The 17,722-nt window shown below is 39.2% G+C and overlaps 1 protein-coding gene across 7 annotated transcripts in view; it reads right to left on the bottom strand.

Annotated features, from left to right (window-relative positions):
- Positions 1-17,722, bottom strand: part of ptpn3 (protein tyrosine phosphatase non-receptor type 3) — a 228,470-nt gene that overhangs the window by 50,052 nt on the left and 160,696 nt on the right. For 6 of the 7 annotated variants that reach the window (XM_031903477.1, XM_031903476.1, NM_001079462.1 and 3 more), the window contains exons 14-15: positions 9,325-9,501; positions 5,623-5,646 (exon numbers count right to left, since the gene is read on the bottom strand). In XM_031903477.1, the coding sequence (XP_031759337.1) occupies positions 5,623-5,646; positions 9,325-9,501 (201 nt within the window). The remainder of the gene's footprint in view (positions 1-5,622; positions 5,647-9,324; positions 9,502-17,722) is intronic. The other variant, XM_031903475.1, reaches the window with a different exon arrangement.

The following is a 17,722-nucleotide window of genomic DNA, read 5'->3' as shown; positions in this document are numbered from 1 at the left end:
GAGCAGAGAGATAGGTCGGAGGTTAGTAGGATTGGAGGGATCAAGGGAGGGTTTTTTCAGAATAGGGGTTACAAGTGCATGTTTCAGTTGGGAGGGAAAGATTCCAGTAGAGAGCGAGAGATTGAATAGATGAGTTAAGGCTTTGATAAGACAGGGGTTGGCATTGCGTAGAAGTTTGGTAGGAATGGGATCAAGCGGGCAGGTAGTAAGGTGAGAGGAAGCCAACAGTTTTGAGACTTCCTCTTCAGTCACTAGGGAGAAGGAGCCAAGAAGAGACTGGGTAGCATGTAGGGAGGGAGGGGAATGGTTATGGGGATTAAGTTGTGCAATGTCACTTCGGATGGTGTCAATTTTATTTTTAAAGTGCTCTGCGATAGCTTGAGCAGTGACTGAAGCACACGGAGGGGGCGGAGGAGGGGACAGCAGAGAGTTAAAGGTAGAGAAGAGTTGAGCAGGTTTTTTAGAGAGGGAGTTAATAAGTGCAGTGAAGTAGGTTTGTTTAGCTTGGCAGTGGGTGGTGTTGTAGGAGAGCAGAGCAGATTTGTAGCTGCAGAAATCTGACTCTGACCTTGATTTGCGCCGGCGGCGCTCAAATGTACATGACTGTTTGTGGAGGGATTTGGTATGAGCAGTGTGCCAGGGTTGGAGTGGTTTGGGCCTCACGCGTTTAGTCTTGGCAGGAGCAAGCTCATTGAGGGCAGTGGTGAGTGTGCTGTAGTAGACAGTGGTAGCCTGATTAGGACAAGAGACAGTTGGATGTTAGAATGAAGAGAGTCAAAGGAAGAAGAGAGGTGTGACGTGTTTAGGGATTGCAGGTCTCGGTATGTGTATGTTTGGGGGGCAGCAGAGGGTGTAGATAAAATTTCACAGGCAATTAGTTTAAGCTTGATAAAGCCCCTGGGCCTGAGGGGTTCACAAATAATTTTTACAAAAGGTTGACCCAATCTATTCTCCCAATGCTAACCCCTTTATTTAATGACTTGAAAAACCCAACACCACACAGAGAGGAACTATTCCAGGCTACCATTATAACAATTCCTAAGACAGGGAAACATCTTAGTTTTGTAGCTAACTACCGCTCAATATCCCTGCTAAACTCGGATATAAAACTTTATGCTAAAATCGTTGCCACCAGGTTGAACCTCATTTTTAAACTTTTGATTAGTAATGACCAAGTTGGATTTATACCAAAGACACAAGCACTCAAGGAAACTAATTAATATAGCCTTAAACGCCAACATACAGTATATAAGAACCCATGTCTGCTCATCTCCCTGGATGCCGAAAGGGAAAGCATGGCTCTTTCAATCAGCAGTTTTGAACAAATATGGGTTTAGTGGGCCTTTTTAATATAGTATTTTGGTGTTATATAGCAAACTCACGGCTAGGACTTGCGCTAGCGGATATAAATCTCCCTTTTTTAGCTTAACAAATGGGACCAAGCAAGGGTGTCCCCTTTCCCCTTTATTTTTGTATTACTTATGGAACCACTGGCAGAGTCTATTAGAAATAGCCCGACTATTAAGGGTTACACAATTGGGACCTATCCTTATAAAATCTCACTATTTGCAGACAATGTAATTCTCTCACTTACTGGCCCAACCGACTCACTACCTGCTCTTTTCAACACATTAGCTCATTTTCATACTATAAGTTTAACACTTTGAAAACTGAAGCACTCCCTATATGGATTGATAACCATTCCTGGGTATTAAGTTGTGTACATCTGTGAAAAATGTATTTAAGGAAAATTTTAACCCACTATTACTCAAATTTCATAAACTGACGCAAGACTGGATGTATAAAAAAAGGATTGCAGAAAGAATTATTGCAGAAATTAAATCCAAGCTACTCCCAAAAATGCTGTACTATTCCTATACAGATACCTAACCACTACTTCCAGTCACTACAAAAGTTGATTTCTAAATTTATATGGAAAGACAGCAGACCACCACTATCTTTAAAGACCTTGTTTAGACATAAAAACAATGGAGGACTTGGACTTCCTCAAATGAAGAAATATTATCAGGCCACTCATCTAAATTTTTTGCAAAGAATATATGTACTATACAACCAATCACAGTGGGTTCAGCAAGAATCTGATATGACTTTTCCACACATGGGTCCACTCTTTCATCTGATTTGGACACACCCTAGAAACCGGTCGCCGGAAGATAAACTTTTCTCTAGCACGCAAGCCTCTCTTAAAATTTGGGACAACTACCAATTTTCAGATCATTTATCTACAGGTTTACATTCACTTCATCCACTAGCTGGATTTCAGCAGACAATATCTAATCTCAACCTGACACCATAGCTACAGTCCCTATGTTACTAACATTCCCTCAGCAATACAATTTTTCTACACCTTTTTTTCATACCTACAGCTCCGCAGTTACCTGGAAACACATCAACTAGATAAACCCAAAAGCCTTTCAAAGGACCAACAAACAGTTACAGGTACCAATTTAATTAAACAAACTTTGAGGATATCTCAATTCTACTCTGCCCTACTAGAAATTGAACAACACACTTCAGCCTCTTATCTGAACAAATGGGAGCAAGACACAAATTCGCCTATCTACCCAATTGATTGGAATAACACCTTTTTACTTATCACTTCTACAACAAAATCAATTCGAATGCTAGAAACAAGCATCAAACTTATGTATAGGTGGTACATGGTACCTTTAAAGCTGTTCAGAATCTTCCCTTCTTCAGCTTCCAACCTGTGTTGGAGAAACTCTGGACAAATTGGATCTTTTATCCATATTTGGTGGATATTGATTTTCGATATGCTACAGGAAATTTTGCATACCTCTCTACCTTTCACACCGAGAACAGCGCTGTTAAACTTAGATCTGGATAATATCAAGTGCAACACATATTCTTGCAATAGCTAGACTAGTACTAGCACAGTCTTGAAAATCAACACACCCTCCGGCCTTTACAGAACTAATTAACCTGATAAATGAAACCAGCAGACTGGAATACTTCTGCTCTGAAAATAATAATTTTCTACATAAATATAATGCTAAATGGTCAGATTGGAATGACAGTCCCTACTCAGATGTTTTTCAGTCTACCTAGTCCCTCCTAACATAAGCTTTATAGAGTGTATACAACTCAAACCCAACTAATTGGTTTCTGCTCTTTATATGCCTGTATACCTACCCAGTGATATCTTGTTCTCGGTACTGAACTAATTTTCTTTCTATTTCTTTACTTTACCTTATCTGTCTCCCTATTCTATTTCTTAGTGTCCTACTTTCTATTACCTGATTGCAATTATTGCTTTGGTTAGTGGATAATTGTGAGAAACTCTTGAGCAAGATCTGACAATTGCTACAATGTATATGCTTTTTGTACTTTTCTTTTCCCTGATTTTATGATACAGTATTATTGTACTGTTGGAACCTCAAGGTCAATAAAAATATTATAAAAAAAAAACAAAAAATCAATTGTTTTTAGCCAGGCTCTGAGGTACAACCAGATTTGCTTAAACCCCGATGAAAGAAAGAAATATCATTAACTTTTGTTAATCAGGACTACTATCCGCAGGTTATTGATGATCAAATCCACAGAACAACTCAAATACCCAGAGACACACTCTTGGAATACAAACAAAAAATAGAAATCAAACAGGGTACCAATTGTAGTCACCTACAACCCACTGCTGATCATAAGAAAAATAGCCAGGGACCTGCAGCCCATGTTCCATAGAGACACCAGACTAATGGAGATATTCCCTGAACTACCTCTTCTGTCTTATAGACAACCTCCCAGCCCGAGGAAAATGATTGTTAGAAATGCTCTTCCCCAAACAGCTAAAGCAGGTACATTTCCCTGCAACAGCTGTGAAAAAGATGTGAAATTTGCAAATACATTCTGTGCAAAGATCAAACTGCAATACCAAATACACAAAAAGGCTACACCATTCGGGACTGCTATTCATGTGCTTCCTCCAATGTCGTGTATATGATCATATGTACTAAGTGTCCTACAGAAGGAATGTACATTGGAGAAACAGGGCAAAAACTACGCACAAGGATGAATCATCACAGACATAAGATCAAGACCAAAGTGTGTGGTACACCAGTGGGACAACACTTCTGCAATCAAGACCCCACAGACTTCAGGACATTAAGGTTTTAATTCTAAAAGGGAACTTTGAAACTAAAGGAGAAAGGAAGCTCTATGAATTGAAATGTATGGATTTATTTAACACATTAATACAGGGCCTTAATTTGGGGTGAGGTTTCATGTCATACTATGTGACCTGACTGAATCTAGACCCCTGGAGTATTTACAACCCATCCTAATAAACATTAATTACTTTTTCTTCACAAGTTATCTCTATCTATCTGTAACTTCCCAATTTATTGCTTGTGAACACTTCTCTCTGATCTAACATGTTGTGCCATTCCAGTTCACTTGTATTTGCATGACGAAGGGGCCTTAGAGTTTTGAAAGCTTGCAATTTATTGTTATCGTTAGCCAATGTAGGTATCATTTCTACAATACTCTTGTACAGGTATAGGACCTGTTATCCAGAATGCCCGAGACCAAGGGTATTCCAGATAAGAGGTCTTTCCATAATTTGGATCTTCATACCTTAAAGGAGACATATCCTATAAAATTAAAAATGTACCAGTGAATTATACTCCTCTAGATATAGAAGGATTGTGCTTAAAAAATTTGTGTTTCTGACTGATTTATTGAGAAATTCCACAAAAACCCCACTAGTCCCGCCCATCTGTTCCACTTCCTGCTGGCTGAATTCTCTAAAAGTGCAGGGGAGCCGGCGGCCCTCCGTACACTGCACTGTAGGATAGGAACCAATCAGCAGCTAGGCTGACCTGATAGGGGATTGAAGCCTGTCTGTGCTTGTGAGTGCAGGGCTGTGATTGGCTCTCCCCCTCCTACTGTGCTTCTGGCAGGGACCGTTAGGACACGCCCACTCTTCATTTCACACAGGACAGAGAAGTGATACGATCTATAGGGAGCTCCAATAAAGGGGCCATTTTTACAGAGAGGATTCATTTTTAGCACAAAGTGAAACCAGCACCGTATATTATACACAGTTGCCTACAAAATAAGCATTTTCCCCATTTATCAAATATGTCTCCTTTAAGTCTACTAACAAATCAATAAAACATTAATTAAACCCAATAGGATTATTTTACATCCAGTAAGGATTAATTATATCTTAGTTGGGATCAAATACAAAGCACTGTTTTATTTTTACAGAGAAAAAGGAAATCAATTTTAAAAATCTGAATTATTTGATTAAAATGGGGTCTATAGGAGACAGGCTTTCCGTAATTCGGAGCTTCTGGATTCTGGTTTCTGGATAACAGATCCCATACCTAACACGGTACTATAGTTTTTATTTTCTTATTAAACACTGTGAACAAGTTTGAATGTTTTAGACTTAAATTTTGTATATGACATGTTAATATTAATATAAGCACATTTGATATATATATATAAATATATATATATATATATATATATATATATATATAAACGTGACATATTAACTTGTAAAATATAAGATAAAAGTACTGTTTAGAGGTACAGCGAAAGAAACTTGTATGTAAACATATTTATGTCGCTTACTTCAGAGAATCATGTTCTGATGACCTAAAGAGAAAAAAAAAGAACTCTCTTAGATGTTCTTTACATACAAAACAAAAAGCTAAGCAGCTAAGCACAGAAACTAATGCATAGGTGGATTGTCCCTTATGCCAATGGCACATGAGGGTATTCTCCTGGTGGACAAACATCAACTGCCACTGTTATTTCTCTTGGAAACAGTACTGCAGAATAATCCCTTAAAGGAGAAGGAAAGGTAAAAACTAAGTAATTCCCTGGGCCAGAGTCTGCACAGTTCTCTCCTCTCTCCCCTCTCCTGCTCCTCCCTCCCCTCTCCTGCTCCCCCCTCCCACCAGAATGCTAATAACTCCCTCCCCCCTTCCTTAGGAATGTGTAATTTCAGTTATAACGGCTAGAGACTGCAGACAAGAAGCAACTTTAAATGGCAGCTGCTATCTTAAGCAAAGGGAGAAAGCTTCTAAAGCTGTTTACTCAGGTATGTTAATAGTTTCTGCAGAATAAATATATTGTTATAGGTGGCACTAATGTGGCAAATCTATTGGCAGTAAAATGCTAAAATGACTTTTCTTCTCCTTTAAGGATTGCATGGAAAACACACAAGGAGATACTTAACAGCAGCTACTTGCCATGGCTACTAAACTCCAGAAAATAACCTGCCATAGACAATAATAAGGACTGTCTCTGCTAAAACACATGTAGAGACAATAATCAGTAAATGATCAGTATTGTCTGTTTTTGTAGCTGTGACAAGTAGCTGCTACTAGTAGCTCCATGTGTCTTCACCCTTAAAGTGTTTTTAAAAACTCATCCTGAGAAAGGAGTGCTGTGTACGTTAGTTGGAGACAATCTATGGCTGCTATACAATCCACAAGGTCTGAGGGCTGGTTAAAAGAGGGATGAACATGTTCAGGCAAACCACATGGTACGATATGGAAACACTCAGGGAACCTCCAAGTATAACTGAAGCATCCCAGTACTTTCAATACCAACAAAATCAAGAAACCAAACAACAAAACTATGGACCCCCGAGGAGCCAACAAATAAATAGAATGTTGGCAAACTACTTGCAATGAAATCTATTTCTCATAAGGCCCAAAGAAAACAGGTATGAGCTAAAAGTTTTAATCTTGTTATGAATGTTAAGTTCAAATGTTTTATATTTTAAACATTTTGTCATTCACGAGACATGAATGTGAATCAACACCATAACAAATGTCTTAACAGATATGTCTGACAAGTAAAAACACAGGGATGAACTTGCAGTGGTTTAAAATGAGTTTTAATCTTATAAAGGCACTTATGGGTATCATTATCAAAAATTGTGATTACAATTGTCAATCCTAGTAAAAAATTAAGATTTTTTTCCCCCCCAATTTATTAAAAATATTTATTAAAAATGTCCAAATTTAAGATTTTTCCTATAGCTTGCTTATTTATACAGCAATTTCTATGCAAAACCATCACTCAGAACCAGTTGCTATACTGCACAAAGATTGATATTAGTCCAAAAGCAATGATATGCTTATAATAGGGATGCACCGAATCCACTTTTTTGGATTCAGCCAATCCCCCAAATCCTTTGCAAAGGATTCAGCCGAATATCGAACCAAATCCAAATCCTAATTAGCATACGCTAATTAGATTTTGGAAGGGTTAAATGTCGGAACATTTTGGAAAAAAATTCAACTTATGTGTTTATGTGACAAAAAGTCACGTGATTTTAAGAATTCGGATTTGGTTCGGCCAGGACCATGGATTTGGCCGAATCCTGCCAAAAAATAATCTTGGCCGAATTCCAAACCGAATCCTGGATTAGGTGCATCCCTATCTTATAGTTTTCCAAAACATTAACTCATACTTTAGACATACAATGTTTACTCTAATAGTTCACATAAGATATGCCTGTAATTGCAAAACACAAACTCTCTCTTTCAGCTGCTTAAAGATCTAAGTAATAGTTTGTGTCACAAGTTTGTGAGATTTTTTTTAAAAGCTACAGACTGCCAAGTATGCAAAGTACACAGAACTAGCAAATATACTGCATGCACCTAGAGGTTTGCCATGTGTTCTTCAGGTTATTGTGAATATAAGGTAAACATATGCCTAAAACAAGAGAAATGTTCAACAACTTAGTACTAGTACTATTGCAATTTAATTCAATAAGAATAAACTACAGTGGATATAAAAAGTCTACACACCCCTGGTAAAATGTCAGGTTCCTGTGCTGTACAAAAGTGAAACAAAGATAAATCCTTTAAGAACTTTTCCACCTTTAATGTGGCCTATAAACTGTACCAATCAATTGAAAAACAAACTGAAATCTTTTAGGTGGAGGGAAGAAAACCAAAAAAACTAAAATAATGTGGTTGCATAAGTGTGCACACCCTCTTCTAACTGGGGATGTAGCTGTGTTCAGAATTAAGCAATCACATTCAAAATCATGTTAAATAGGAGTCAGCATACACCTGCCATCATTTAAAGTGCCTCTGATTAACCCCAAATAAAGTTCGTAGTTGGTCTTTCCTGACATTTTTTTAGTCGCATCCCACAGCAAAAGCCATGGTCCATAGAGAGCTTCCAAAGCATCAGAGGGATCTCATTGTTAAAGGAGATCAGCCAGGAGAAGGGTACAAAATTATTTCCAAGGCATTAGATATACCATGGAACACAGTAAAGACAGTTACCATCAAGTGGAGAAAATATGGCACAACGGTGACATTACCAAGAACTGGACGTCCCTCCAAAATTGATAAAAAGACAAGAAGAAAACTGGTCAGGGAGGCTACCAAGAGGCCCACAGCAACATTAAAGGAGCTGCAGGAATATCTGGCAAGTACTAACTGTGAGGTACATGTGACAACAATCTCCCGTATTCTTCATATGTCTGGGCTATGGGGTAGAGTGGCAAGACGAAAGCCGTTTCTTACGAAGAAAAACATCCAAGCCAGGCTACATTTTGCAAAAACACATCTGAAGTCTCCCAAAAGCATGTGGGAAAAGGTGTTATGGTCTGATGAAACCAAGGTTGAACTTTTTGGCCATAATTCCAAAAAATATGTTTGGCACAAAAACAATACTGCACATCACCAAAAGAACACCATACCCACAGTGAAGCATGGTGGTGGCAGCATCATGCTTTGGGGCTGTTTTTCTTCAGCTGGAATTGGGGCCTTAGTTAAGATAGAGGGAATTATGAATAGTTCCAAATACCAGTCGATATTGGCACAAAACCTTCAGGCTTCTGCTAGAAAGCTGAACATGAGGAGGAACTTCATCTTTCAGCATGATAACCTATGTGGTACAGTTTATAGGTCACATTAAAGGTCACATTAAAGGTGGAAAAAGTTCTGAAATGATTTACCTTTGTCTCATTTTTGTACAGCACAGGAACCTGACATATTACAAGGGGTGTGTAGACTTGTTATATCCACTGTAGGTCTATACCATATCTAGCTTTCATCCATTGAAATACGAAAAAAATTCTTTAAAGTTAATATGTAAAATACAGATTAACAGGAACAAACAATTTTATTTTAATCATAAATTATCTCATATACAAAGTACAGCCAACATATTGATGGTGATCACGTTTTTCTATTTATGTACAAATAGTTTATATTACTCTGTCACAAAGATTATTTATAATATATATTTAGTTATATTATATATTCACTACAAGAGAAAATGGTTTGTTGACTTTCATACCTACTATGTAGACTCTGATTCTGAAAAAACTCAGAATCACTGTCTTTGGAGGTTGGCGAGCCTTTGTATGTATAAAACACATCTTCAGTCTCGGTTATATAAGTTATTTCATTGCCTAGATTGTCAGCAGAAGAATGTTGTGGTTTTCTAAGAACATGTCTTAATCTGGGGCTTCGCCTAAAAAAATGTGCAAACAAAATAAGTTATACTATTTAAAAGCATACAATAGTGAAAATTACTTGTGTTAAAAAATAATTGCATAAATGAGACCACTACAGATTTGGATAAACTAAATACAGGTATTAAACTACAACTGCTACCTACATCACAAAATTCATACATTTAACACTTTAACCTTCAGAAAAAGGCTTTATCTGCCAAGCACGTACAGGGTACATTCTTGGGCAGATAGAGGTTTGACAGTTAGAGCAATGACAGCCCCCTGAGCAACGAGCCAGATCGTCACAGGACTGACCTCCAAGCAGTGTCTGCTGCATGTCCTGGTCCTTCCTCCCCCCTCAGCGTTGCCCACTCACTTCCTGCTGCAAAGGACTTCACTTCCTGCTACAGACAACCTTCCAAGCGATCCCTGCATCCTTCCAGCTCCAGAACAGATAATTGGCCTTTATTTGCACTATTACACACACTTACATATATTTACAAACACATACAGCACACAATTTAACAGTTTTTTTTCTCATTTTGCACACTTTAGCACACTTACACACACTAAAATACACACTTACACACCATCATACAACATTTAGATGTGTACACAAACACTCACAAACACTTTTTTTGTACTTATTTATTTTACCCCTTTGTCTTTTGTTTTTTCCTTAAAAACCGTAGATTTTGACAGTGTGACTATTGGATCAGGTATTTTGACCACTAAATACTCTGATGTGTGACTTATTTTGTTGTTTCATTGGTTTGCACAAGTTTTGTGGTTTTATTGAATTTTTATCTTTACCTATTTTGAATTCATCAGAATGTGTACTTTCCAAAAATATATGGTTTTCTGGAGGTCTCTATACACTTATTGAGAGGGGGTCTTATGGTACATAATATGCTGTCAAGGGGCTCTGTATGCAACAGCTGAGTAGGCAGGCGAGAAATTCATATGCACTATTTTCATTTTGGGGTCTGTATATATCACATACTTTGGTAAATCTATGTATGTTGGGTATCAAACTGTTCAGTAGACCTGTAATTTTCATATTTGGGGTTATTTGCCTTTGTATGCAAGAAATTGTGATCGATAATTTCAGCAAATTGCAAAATTTTTAAGCGATTTTCAGAAATGTCATTAAAAACACTAACTTTAAGAAAGCTTTTCAGATTGATACTTTGGTGTAGAAAGGTTTCTTTACCGATGTTGCATTTGTCAGAATGTGTACTTTGCAAAACTATATGTTTTTTTCTGTACAGTTACACATAATATGCAGTCATGTGGCATTTTTTGTAGACACTGAGTTGGCAGCTGAGAAAATTCAGATGCACTTTTTTTCATTTGGGTGCCTCTGTACACCACTTACTCTGGTAAATCTTAGCATAGTGGGCATCAAACTGTTCAGTAGACCTCTGGATTCATATTTAGGGTGATGTGTCATTGTATTTAAGAAATTTTGTAAGATAAATGCAAATTACAACAATTTTTGGCTATTTTCAGAAAAGTCATAAAAACTTTAGAAAAACTTTGGAGATTGGTACTTTGGTGTAGACAGGCTTCTTTACCCATACTGGATTTGTCAAAATGTGTACTTTCCAAAAAATATGGTCTTCTGGGTGTTTCTGTACAGGTACAACACATAAGCAGTCGCGGGGCTCTTTTTGGACAAACTACACTTATTTTGGGGTTCGTATACTTCGGTATATCTGTGCATATAGGGCATCAAACAGTTCAGTAGACCTCTGGTGTTCATATTTGGGGTGATTTGCCTTTGTATGTAAAGAACTGTGCAAGATAAATGAGGTAAATTTCAACATATTAAGGCAATTTGCATCCCATGTGTAAATTATACATGCAAATGTGATAACAATAAAGATGAATTGATTTAAATGCTATCAAAACCACTAACTTTAGGAAAGCTTTGCTATTTGGTAGTTTGGCATAGAAAGAAATAATTAGCCATTTTGGACTTGTCAGAATGTTTACTTTTCAAAAATATATGGTTTTCAGGGGCCACCCTACATTTCTGCACCATTTACCCCACATAAAACAGCCATGTGTTTATGAATTAGGTACTTAAAGGACAAGGAAAGCCTAAGTCACTTGGGGGTGCCAAAATGTTAGGCACCCCCAAGTGACTTAAATTGCTTACCTTGTACCCTGGGCTGGTGCCCCTGTTAGGAGAAAACAGCACCAGCCCGGGGTACCTGTAGCGAGCACTTCCTTCTTCCCTATTCGCACTGCTGGCAAATGTCCGGGACAGGCGCATGCGCAGTTGAGTGAAACACCGACTTCTCTGTTCAAAGTTTGGCTCTTCACTCTACTGCACATGCGCGCGCAGCGAACAAGGAAGAAGGAAGCGATCACTGCTGCCCTGGGCTGGTGCTGTTCTCTCCGTACAGGGGCAACAGCCCGGGGTAGAAGGTAAGCGATTTAAGTCACTTGGGGGTGCCTAACATTTTGGCACCCCCAAGTGACTTAGACTTTCCTTCTCCTTTAAGCAATGAAATTAGCATGCACAAAGTATATTTTGGGGTCTCTAAGTGGCTTGTGCTTTGATAAACCTATGTACAGTGGGCATCAAACTTTTCAGTAGAGCTCTGGGGTTCATATTTGGGGTATTTTGTATAATAACCTAATGACCTGTTAAAAATAAGATGTTTAGGAAAGCTTTGTGGCTTGGTACTTTGGAGTGAAAAGATATGTACCAATTTTTAATTCGGGGGATCGTTTACTTCAATTCGGAGGAATGTGCCCAAAAATATATGGCTTTCAGTGGTGAATATACTTTTTTGTAGCTTAATCCCACATAAAATCATATAATTGTGTTGATTTTGCAGGAGCTGAAATTACAGAAGTGATATAGCATATAGGGGTATTTTCATTTTAGGGCCCCTATACATACTTAGGTACACCTATGCATATTGGGCATCAAGTTGTTCAGTGGACCCCTGGCATTCATATTTATGAATTCTATCTAGTTACGTTATAACCTGTAGGAAATAACATCCTATAGACTGGAAGCTTTAAATCGATTTTTGAAAAATTTTACAAATTTTGATAAAAATCAATAACTTTAGGAAAGCATTGCAACTTGGTACTTTAGACAAGACAGTTTTACCTATTATGGATTCCCAAGAATCTGTTCTTTCCAAAAATGTATAATTTTCTGGGATAAACCTTCTGTAAGTGGAATTTTCGGACTTAAAAACTAAAATATGCAGCTTTCTGAAGAAGTGCTTTGGAATTGTGTGTACTGCTGGGAGTTTTTGATCAATACAAGTGAGAAATCTCCATAAAACTATATATATTTGGTATTTCCGCATTCAGGAGGGACAATTTAGACATTAAGTTACCTAAATCTTGTTACAGAATTGGAATTACACAAATATTCTAGCATATTTTGAAAGCTTAGTTTGTCCTGAAAAAAACAATATACTGTTTTCACGGTTAAGCTAAAAGTCCCCCCAAGGAAAGGCCCCTAAAGTGAAATAGTGCAATATGTTCAAAAACTGGCAATAAAAGTTCCACTTTGACCAAATCGTCTGGCAGTGAAAGGGTTAAAGAGATACTAACACCAGAAATGAAACCAATTTTTTACATCTCTCATAACATTTTCATGCTACTTATAATTTTGCCTTAAAAATATTTGCCTGATGTTTTTTCATTAACAGATGCTCTAAGTTTCTTTATAAAGGGGCTGCCATATTTGTCAGGTTGGCAAACCAATTAGGTTTAGAAATTTAGAGTAGCAATTACTTACGAAAGTAAGTATCTATCAGTGAAAATGGATTCAAAATCCAACCCACTATTATTTAAAGCAATCACATTTTTCAAGAGAAAATGTACTCCCTTTTTGACATCAACTAATTCAGTATTATGGATTACATTCATAATTCAAAAACAAGTCAAAAGGGTTGAGAAGACCGCCTCATATGCATGCAATTAGACCAAAGGGATTTGATCAGCTATTATCCTGGCTTTTGCTTCAAAACCCAGTGTGTGAGCTTTAGCTTACAGGATAAACCTATATAAATGGGATTTTTTTAGGCGCCTTAAGGAGTTTGTTTCCAGAATCCCTTTGGTCTAGTTGCATACGTATGAGGCGGTTTCCTCAACCCTTTTGACTTGTTCTTGAATCCCCACTCCTGGCTCTATCTAAGATGATCAGAAAACCCTGCACTATGCTGATAAGCCCCAAGAAGGGCGAAACCGGTCTGTAGTTGGGAATCTGATCAGCTATTATTAACATTTATTTATAAAGCGCCAACATATTCCGCAGCGCTGTACAATAAGTGGGTTTCATACACTGGACATACAGAGTAACATATAAAGCAATCAATAACCGATACAAGAGGTGAAGAGAGCCCTGCCCAAAAGAGCTTACAATCTACAAAGAAGCTATTATCCTGTCTTTTGCTTCAAAAACCTAGTGGGTTAGCTTCAGCCTACAGGATAAATCCATATAAATGGGATTTTTTTAGGAGCCTTAAGGAATTTGTTCCCAGAATCCCTTTGGTCAGTGAGTATTACAAATCCCCCTTTCTCTGGAAGTCCCTAGGCCAGAGATCCCAAACCTTTCTAACTCATTAGCCACATTCAAATGTAAAAAGACAAGCATCATAAAAGTTCATGGAGGTGCCAAATAAGGGCTAAGATTGTCTATTAGGTAGCCTCTATGCACACTATCAGCTTACAGGATTTATTTGGTAGTATATCTTGTTTTTATTTAACCAAAACTTGCCACCAAGTCAGGAATTCTTAAAGGAGAAAGAAAGGTAAAAACTAAGTAAGCTTTATCAGAAAGGTCTATGTAAATACAGCCATAAGCACTCACAGAAAGCTGCACTGACGTCTCTGTAAAAAGATTAGTTGTGTCTATTTTCCTGTGCCACAGACAGGCAGCTTTCAGCTCTCTCCTCTCTGCTGCTCCCCCCTCCCTCAAGAACTCACTCCCCCCCATTAGGAATGTGGATCTGAGCCAATCAGCAGGAAGCTGACTCATAGTCTAACTATCTGAGCATATTCACTTGGTCTGGATGTCTGTGCAGGACGAGGCATTATGGGAACTTTCTTTACACAGCTCAGCATTTTCTCTTCCTGTTTGGCTTCTGATCATCTGAACGGGAGAAATATGGGGAGACTTAAGGGCACTATTGAGACAACTGAAGGTATGCCTGCAGCTTGAGATTAACTCTTTATTATACTTTCCTTCTCCTTTAATAACTACCTGGGTTGGGGGCACTGAGAGGAACATTCAAGGGGTTGGTGAGCAATATGTGCCCTCAAGCGACTGGTTGGGGATCACTGCCCTAGGCAGACCAGGGACACAAGGGTTAGTCCCAGAGCAAAGGAAAGTGGGTGGGAAAATCAAGGAGAGGAAAAAGAGAAAGGAAGGTACAGAGGCCACCAGAAATGCTCTAACATGGCATGTGGCAGGATCTAAAGTGAGATAATGGCTGACTGTAGAACCTTACATCCAAAGACCAAATCCACAGAAGGGAGTTTATAGAACTTTGTGAAGGTGTGGAGGGATGACCATGTGGCTGCTTTACAGATTTTAGAGGGTTTTTGGGCTCCCAAGACTGTCTCTGCTTTCCTGTCTGAGGAGCCTATTGCTTCCAGATGGCTTGTTCAATAACCATGCCATGAGAGAAAACTGTTTGAGATTGGGGTGTTGGCAGTGGCCTAGGAGCAGAAGATCTTCCCGTTGTGGTAGGCACCATGGTTGCATCTCAGATAGGCTCTGGAGGTCCAAGAATCATGCTGACCTGGCCCAACATAGAGTAATCACAAAGGCTATGGTGTGAAAAAGGCGCAGCCAGCAACTGGTGGAATACTTCCTTGGGACCACTCCCCTGGGTCTAGAAAAATTCTGCCACCCAGTTAAGTTGGTTGGGGATATACATTTCTGACAGAAAGCAGGATTGGTGTTCTGTCCAGTGAAGGACGTGCTCTACTTCTTGCTATGTGGCTTTGCTGCAGGTCCCCCCTTGGTGGTTGATGTAAGCCATCACTGTGGTGTTATCCAATTGTATCTTTATCAGGCAGCCTTGTAGCAGGTGGTTACAGCAGGTCAAGGCATAATAAACTGCTCTGAGTATATTTATATGGAGCTTTGACTCCTGGCAGGACCACTTGCCTTAGGTTTTTCGATGTTTGAAGATTTCACCCAAGTCCAAGAGGCTGGTGTCTTGTTACAATCGCCCAATGATTTAAGGAACAAACTCTGCCTTTTGTGAGGTTGGAGTCTTGGCACCACTACTGAAGAGATCTCATATAAGATAATGGAGGACACCTGACACTGCAGGGCTTTGCTGCAATTAGTGTTTATTAGTGTGTTCCAAAAAAAAACACACTAATAAACACTAATTGCAGCAAAGCCCTGCAGTGTCAGGTGTCCTCCATTATCTTATATGATGTCTACATGCAATTAGTGCTACAACAGGAGCACAGGAGTGATAGCCTGCTTGAATAAGGTAGCTGAACTGGAATACTGGACTTGGAAAGATTTTACTAAAGAGATCTGATGCATTTGTGAGTAAAACTGAACGCCTAGGAACACAATGCTTTGTGAGGGGATTAGAACACTTTTTGCATAACTGATGAGCCACCTGTTTGATAACAGGATCTAAAGGCATTTGTTGGTGTTGTTGGGGGCCACTGGGAGGGACAGTGGTTGCAATAACAAATCGTCCAGATATGGCAACAGAAATAGATCTTGGAGTCGCATGTACCCTACTAAGGCTGCCATAAGTTTCGTGAAGACCAAGGGCACAGTAGCAAGGCCAAATGGTAAAGTTTGGGATTGGTAGTGGCTGCCAGGAACTGTGAAATAAAGGAATTGTAGATGTTGTCTGTGTATGGGTATGTGGAGGCAGGCATATGTCAGATCTATTGAAGTAAAGAAGTCTCCCTGTTCCACATTGGCGATGACTGTAGAGACTTAGTTTTGAAGTTGGGTACATGGAGAAACCTGGCACCAGTGTAACATGGTGCTAACATGTTTCGTATGGTGTGTTGCATCGCCATATGTCTTTGTAGTGTCTGGGGAACTCTTGATTGCAGGAATCTGGTTGCGGGTAGTAAATTGAAATTAATTCAGAATCCTGAAGTGACTACTTCCATACTCATTTGTCTCAAGTGGTCTTTAGCCACTGTTTGAACAGAGAAAGTATTCCCTCCCCCCCACACACTGCACGTTCCTTACAAGTAGGTGAGAAATTCTCATTGATCTCATCTGTTGCCCCCTTGGTATTAAGTTTCTGGTAATTCCAGGTTGGCTTTCTGGAAGTACGATAGCCCTTGGGGTACAAAAAGTCCTGTTTAGACTTCCTGTCCTGTGGTAAGAAATTGCTTTTGCCGTCTGTAATTTTAGAAATCAAGGAGTCCAATTCTGGACCAAATAGGGAGGTACCTTTGAAAGGTAGGGTCACCAGGTTCTTTTTGGAGGTGGGATCTGCACTCCATATTTTTATCCACAAAGCTCTCCTGGCTGCAACCGATAGAGCAGATGTTCTGGTAAGTAGCTGGAGGATGTCCATGGAGCTGGCATTCAGGACTTTGGACAAATGGGTGGGCATATAAAAGTTTTGGTCATCCAGTGCTGCCACACTTTCATCTAGCCAGAGAACCAGTGTGGGGGTAAGACAGACTGAGTGACGGGTTTGTAGTGGAACAGGAGAAAATATTCTGTCCATGGGATCCTTAAAAGACGTACCATCCTCCAGAGGAATGGTGGTGCATTTTGCCAGATGGGCTGCGGGAACATTGTCCCATTTGTCACGATGGACTTGGTCTATAGGGTAAAGTGGGATTATGTTTGTTTTTGAACAGTCTCCTATTCGGGGATCTCCATTCTTTCTGAATACCGGAAAGTAATGTTGCTTTCTTTCGCGTTTTTTTTTGTGGGCGCTCTGCCACTGCCAGAGAATGCAAAGTTACCTCCTACCAATCACTGTGTTGGGCTGTTTGTATGGCTGCAAGCTTATTTAATGACACTGTCATGCCTAATACTTATACACCGGCACTTGCCCCGATTATATTAGATGCGTTACTATAGCAACGCGCGTCCATTACGTTTACATTTTCCTATGTTTAACTCGCTTTCGTGTGAGATGGTGGTTAGTGGGTGGTATCACCCCCCCTTTTTACACATGCGCAGTTGCACACCAACTCCCTCCCATTCAGTGACATATAGGGATCGTCATCATTGGGCGCACATCT

This window comes from Xenopus tropicalis, chromosome 6 (assembly GCF_000004195.4).
Source record: "Xenopus tropicalis strain Nigerian chromosome 6, UCB_Xtro_10.0, whole genome shotgun sequence".
NCBI lineage: Eukaryota > Metazoa > Chordata > Amphibia > Anura > Pipidae > Xenopus > Xenopus tropicalis.
The sequence above is the reverse complement of the archived record's forward strand: the minus strand, read 5'-3'. Positions and strand labels throughout refer to the sequence as shown.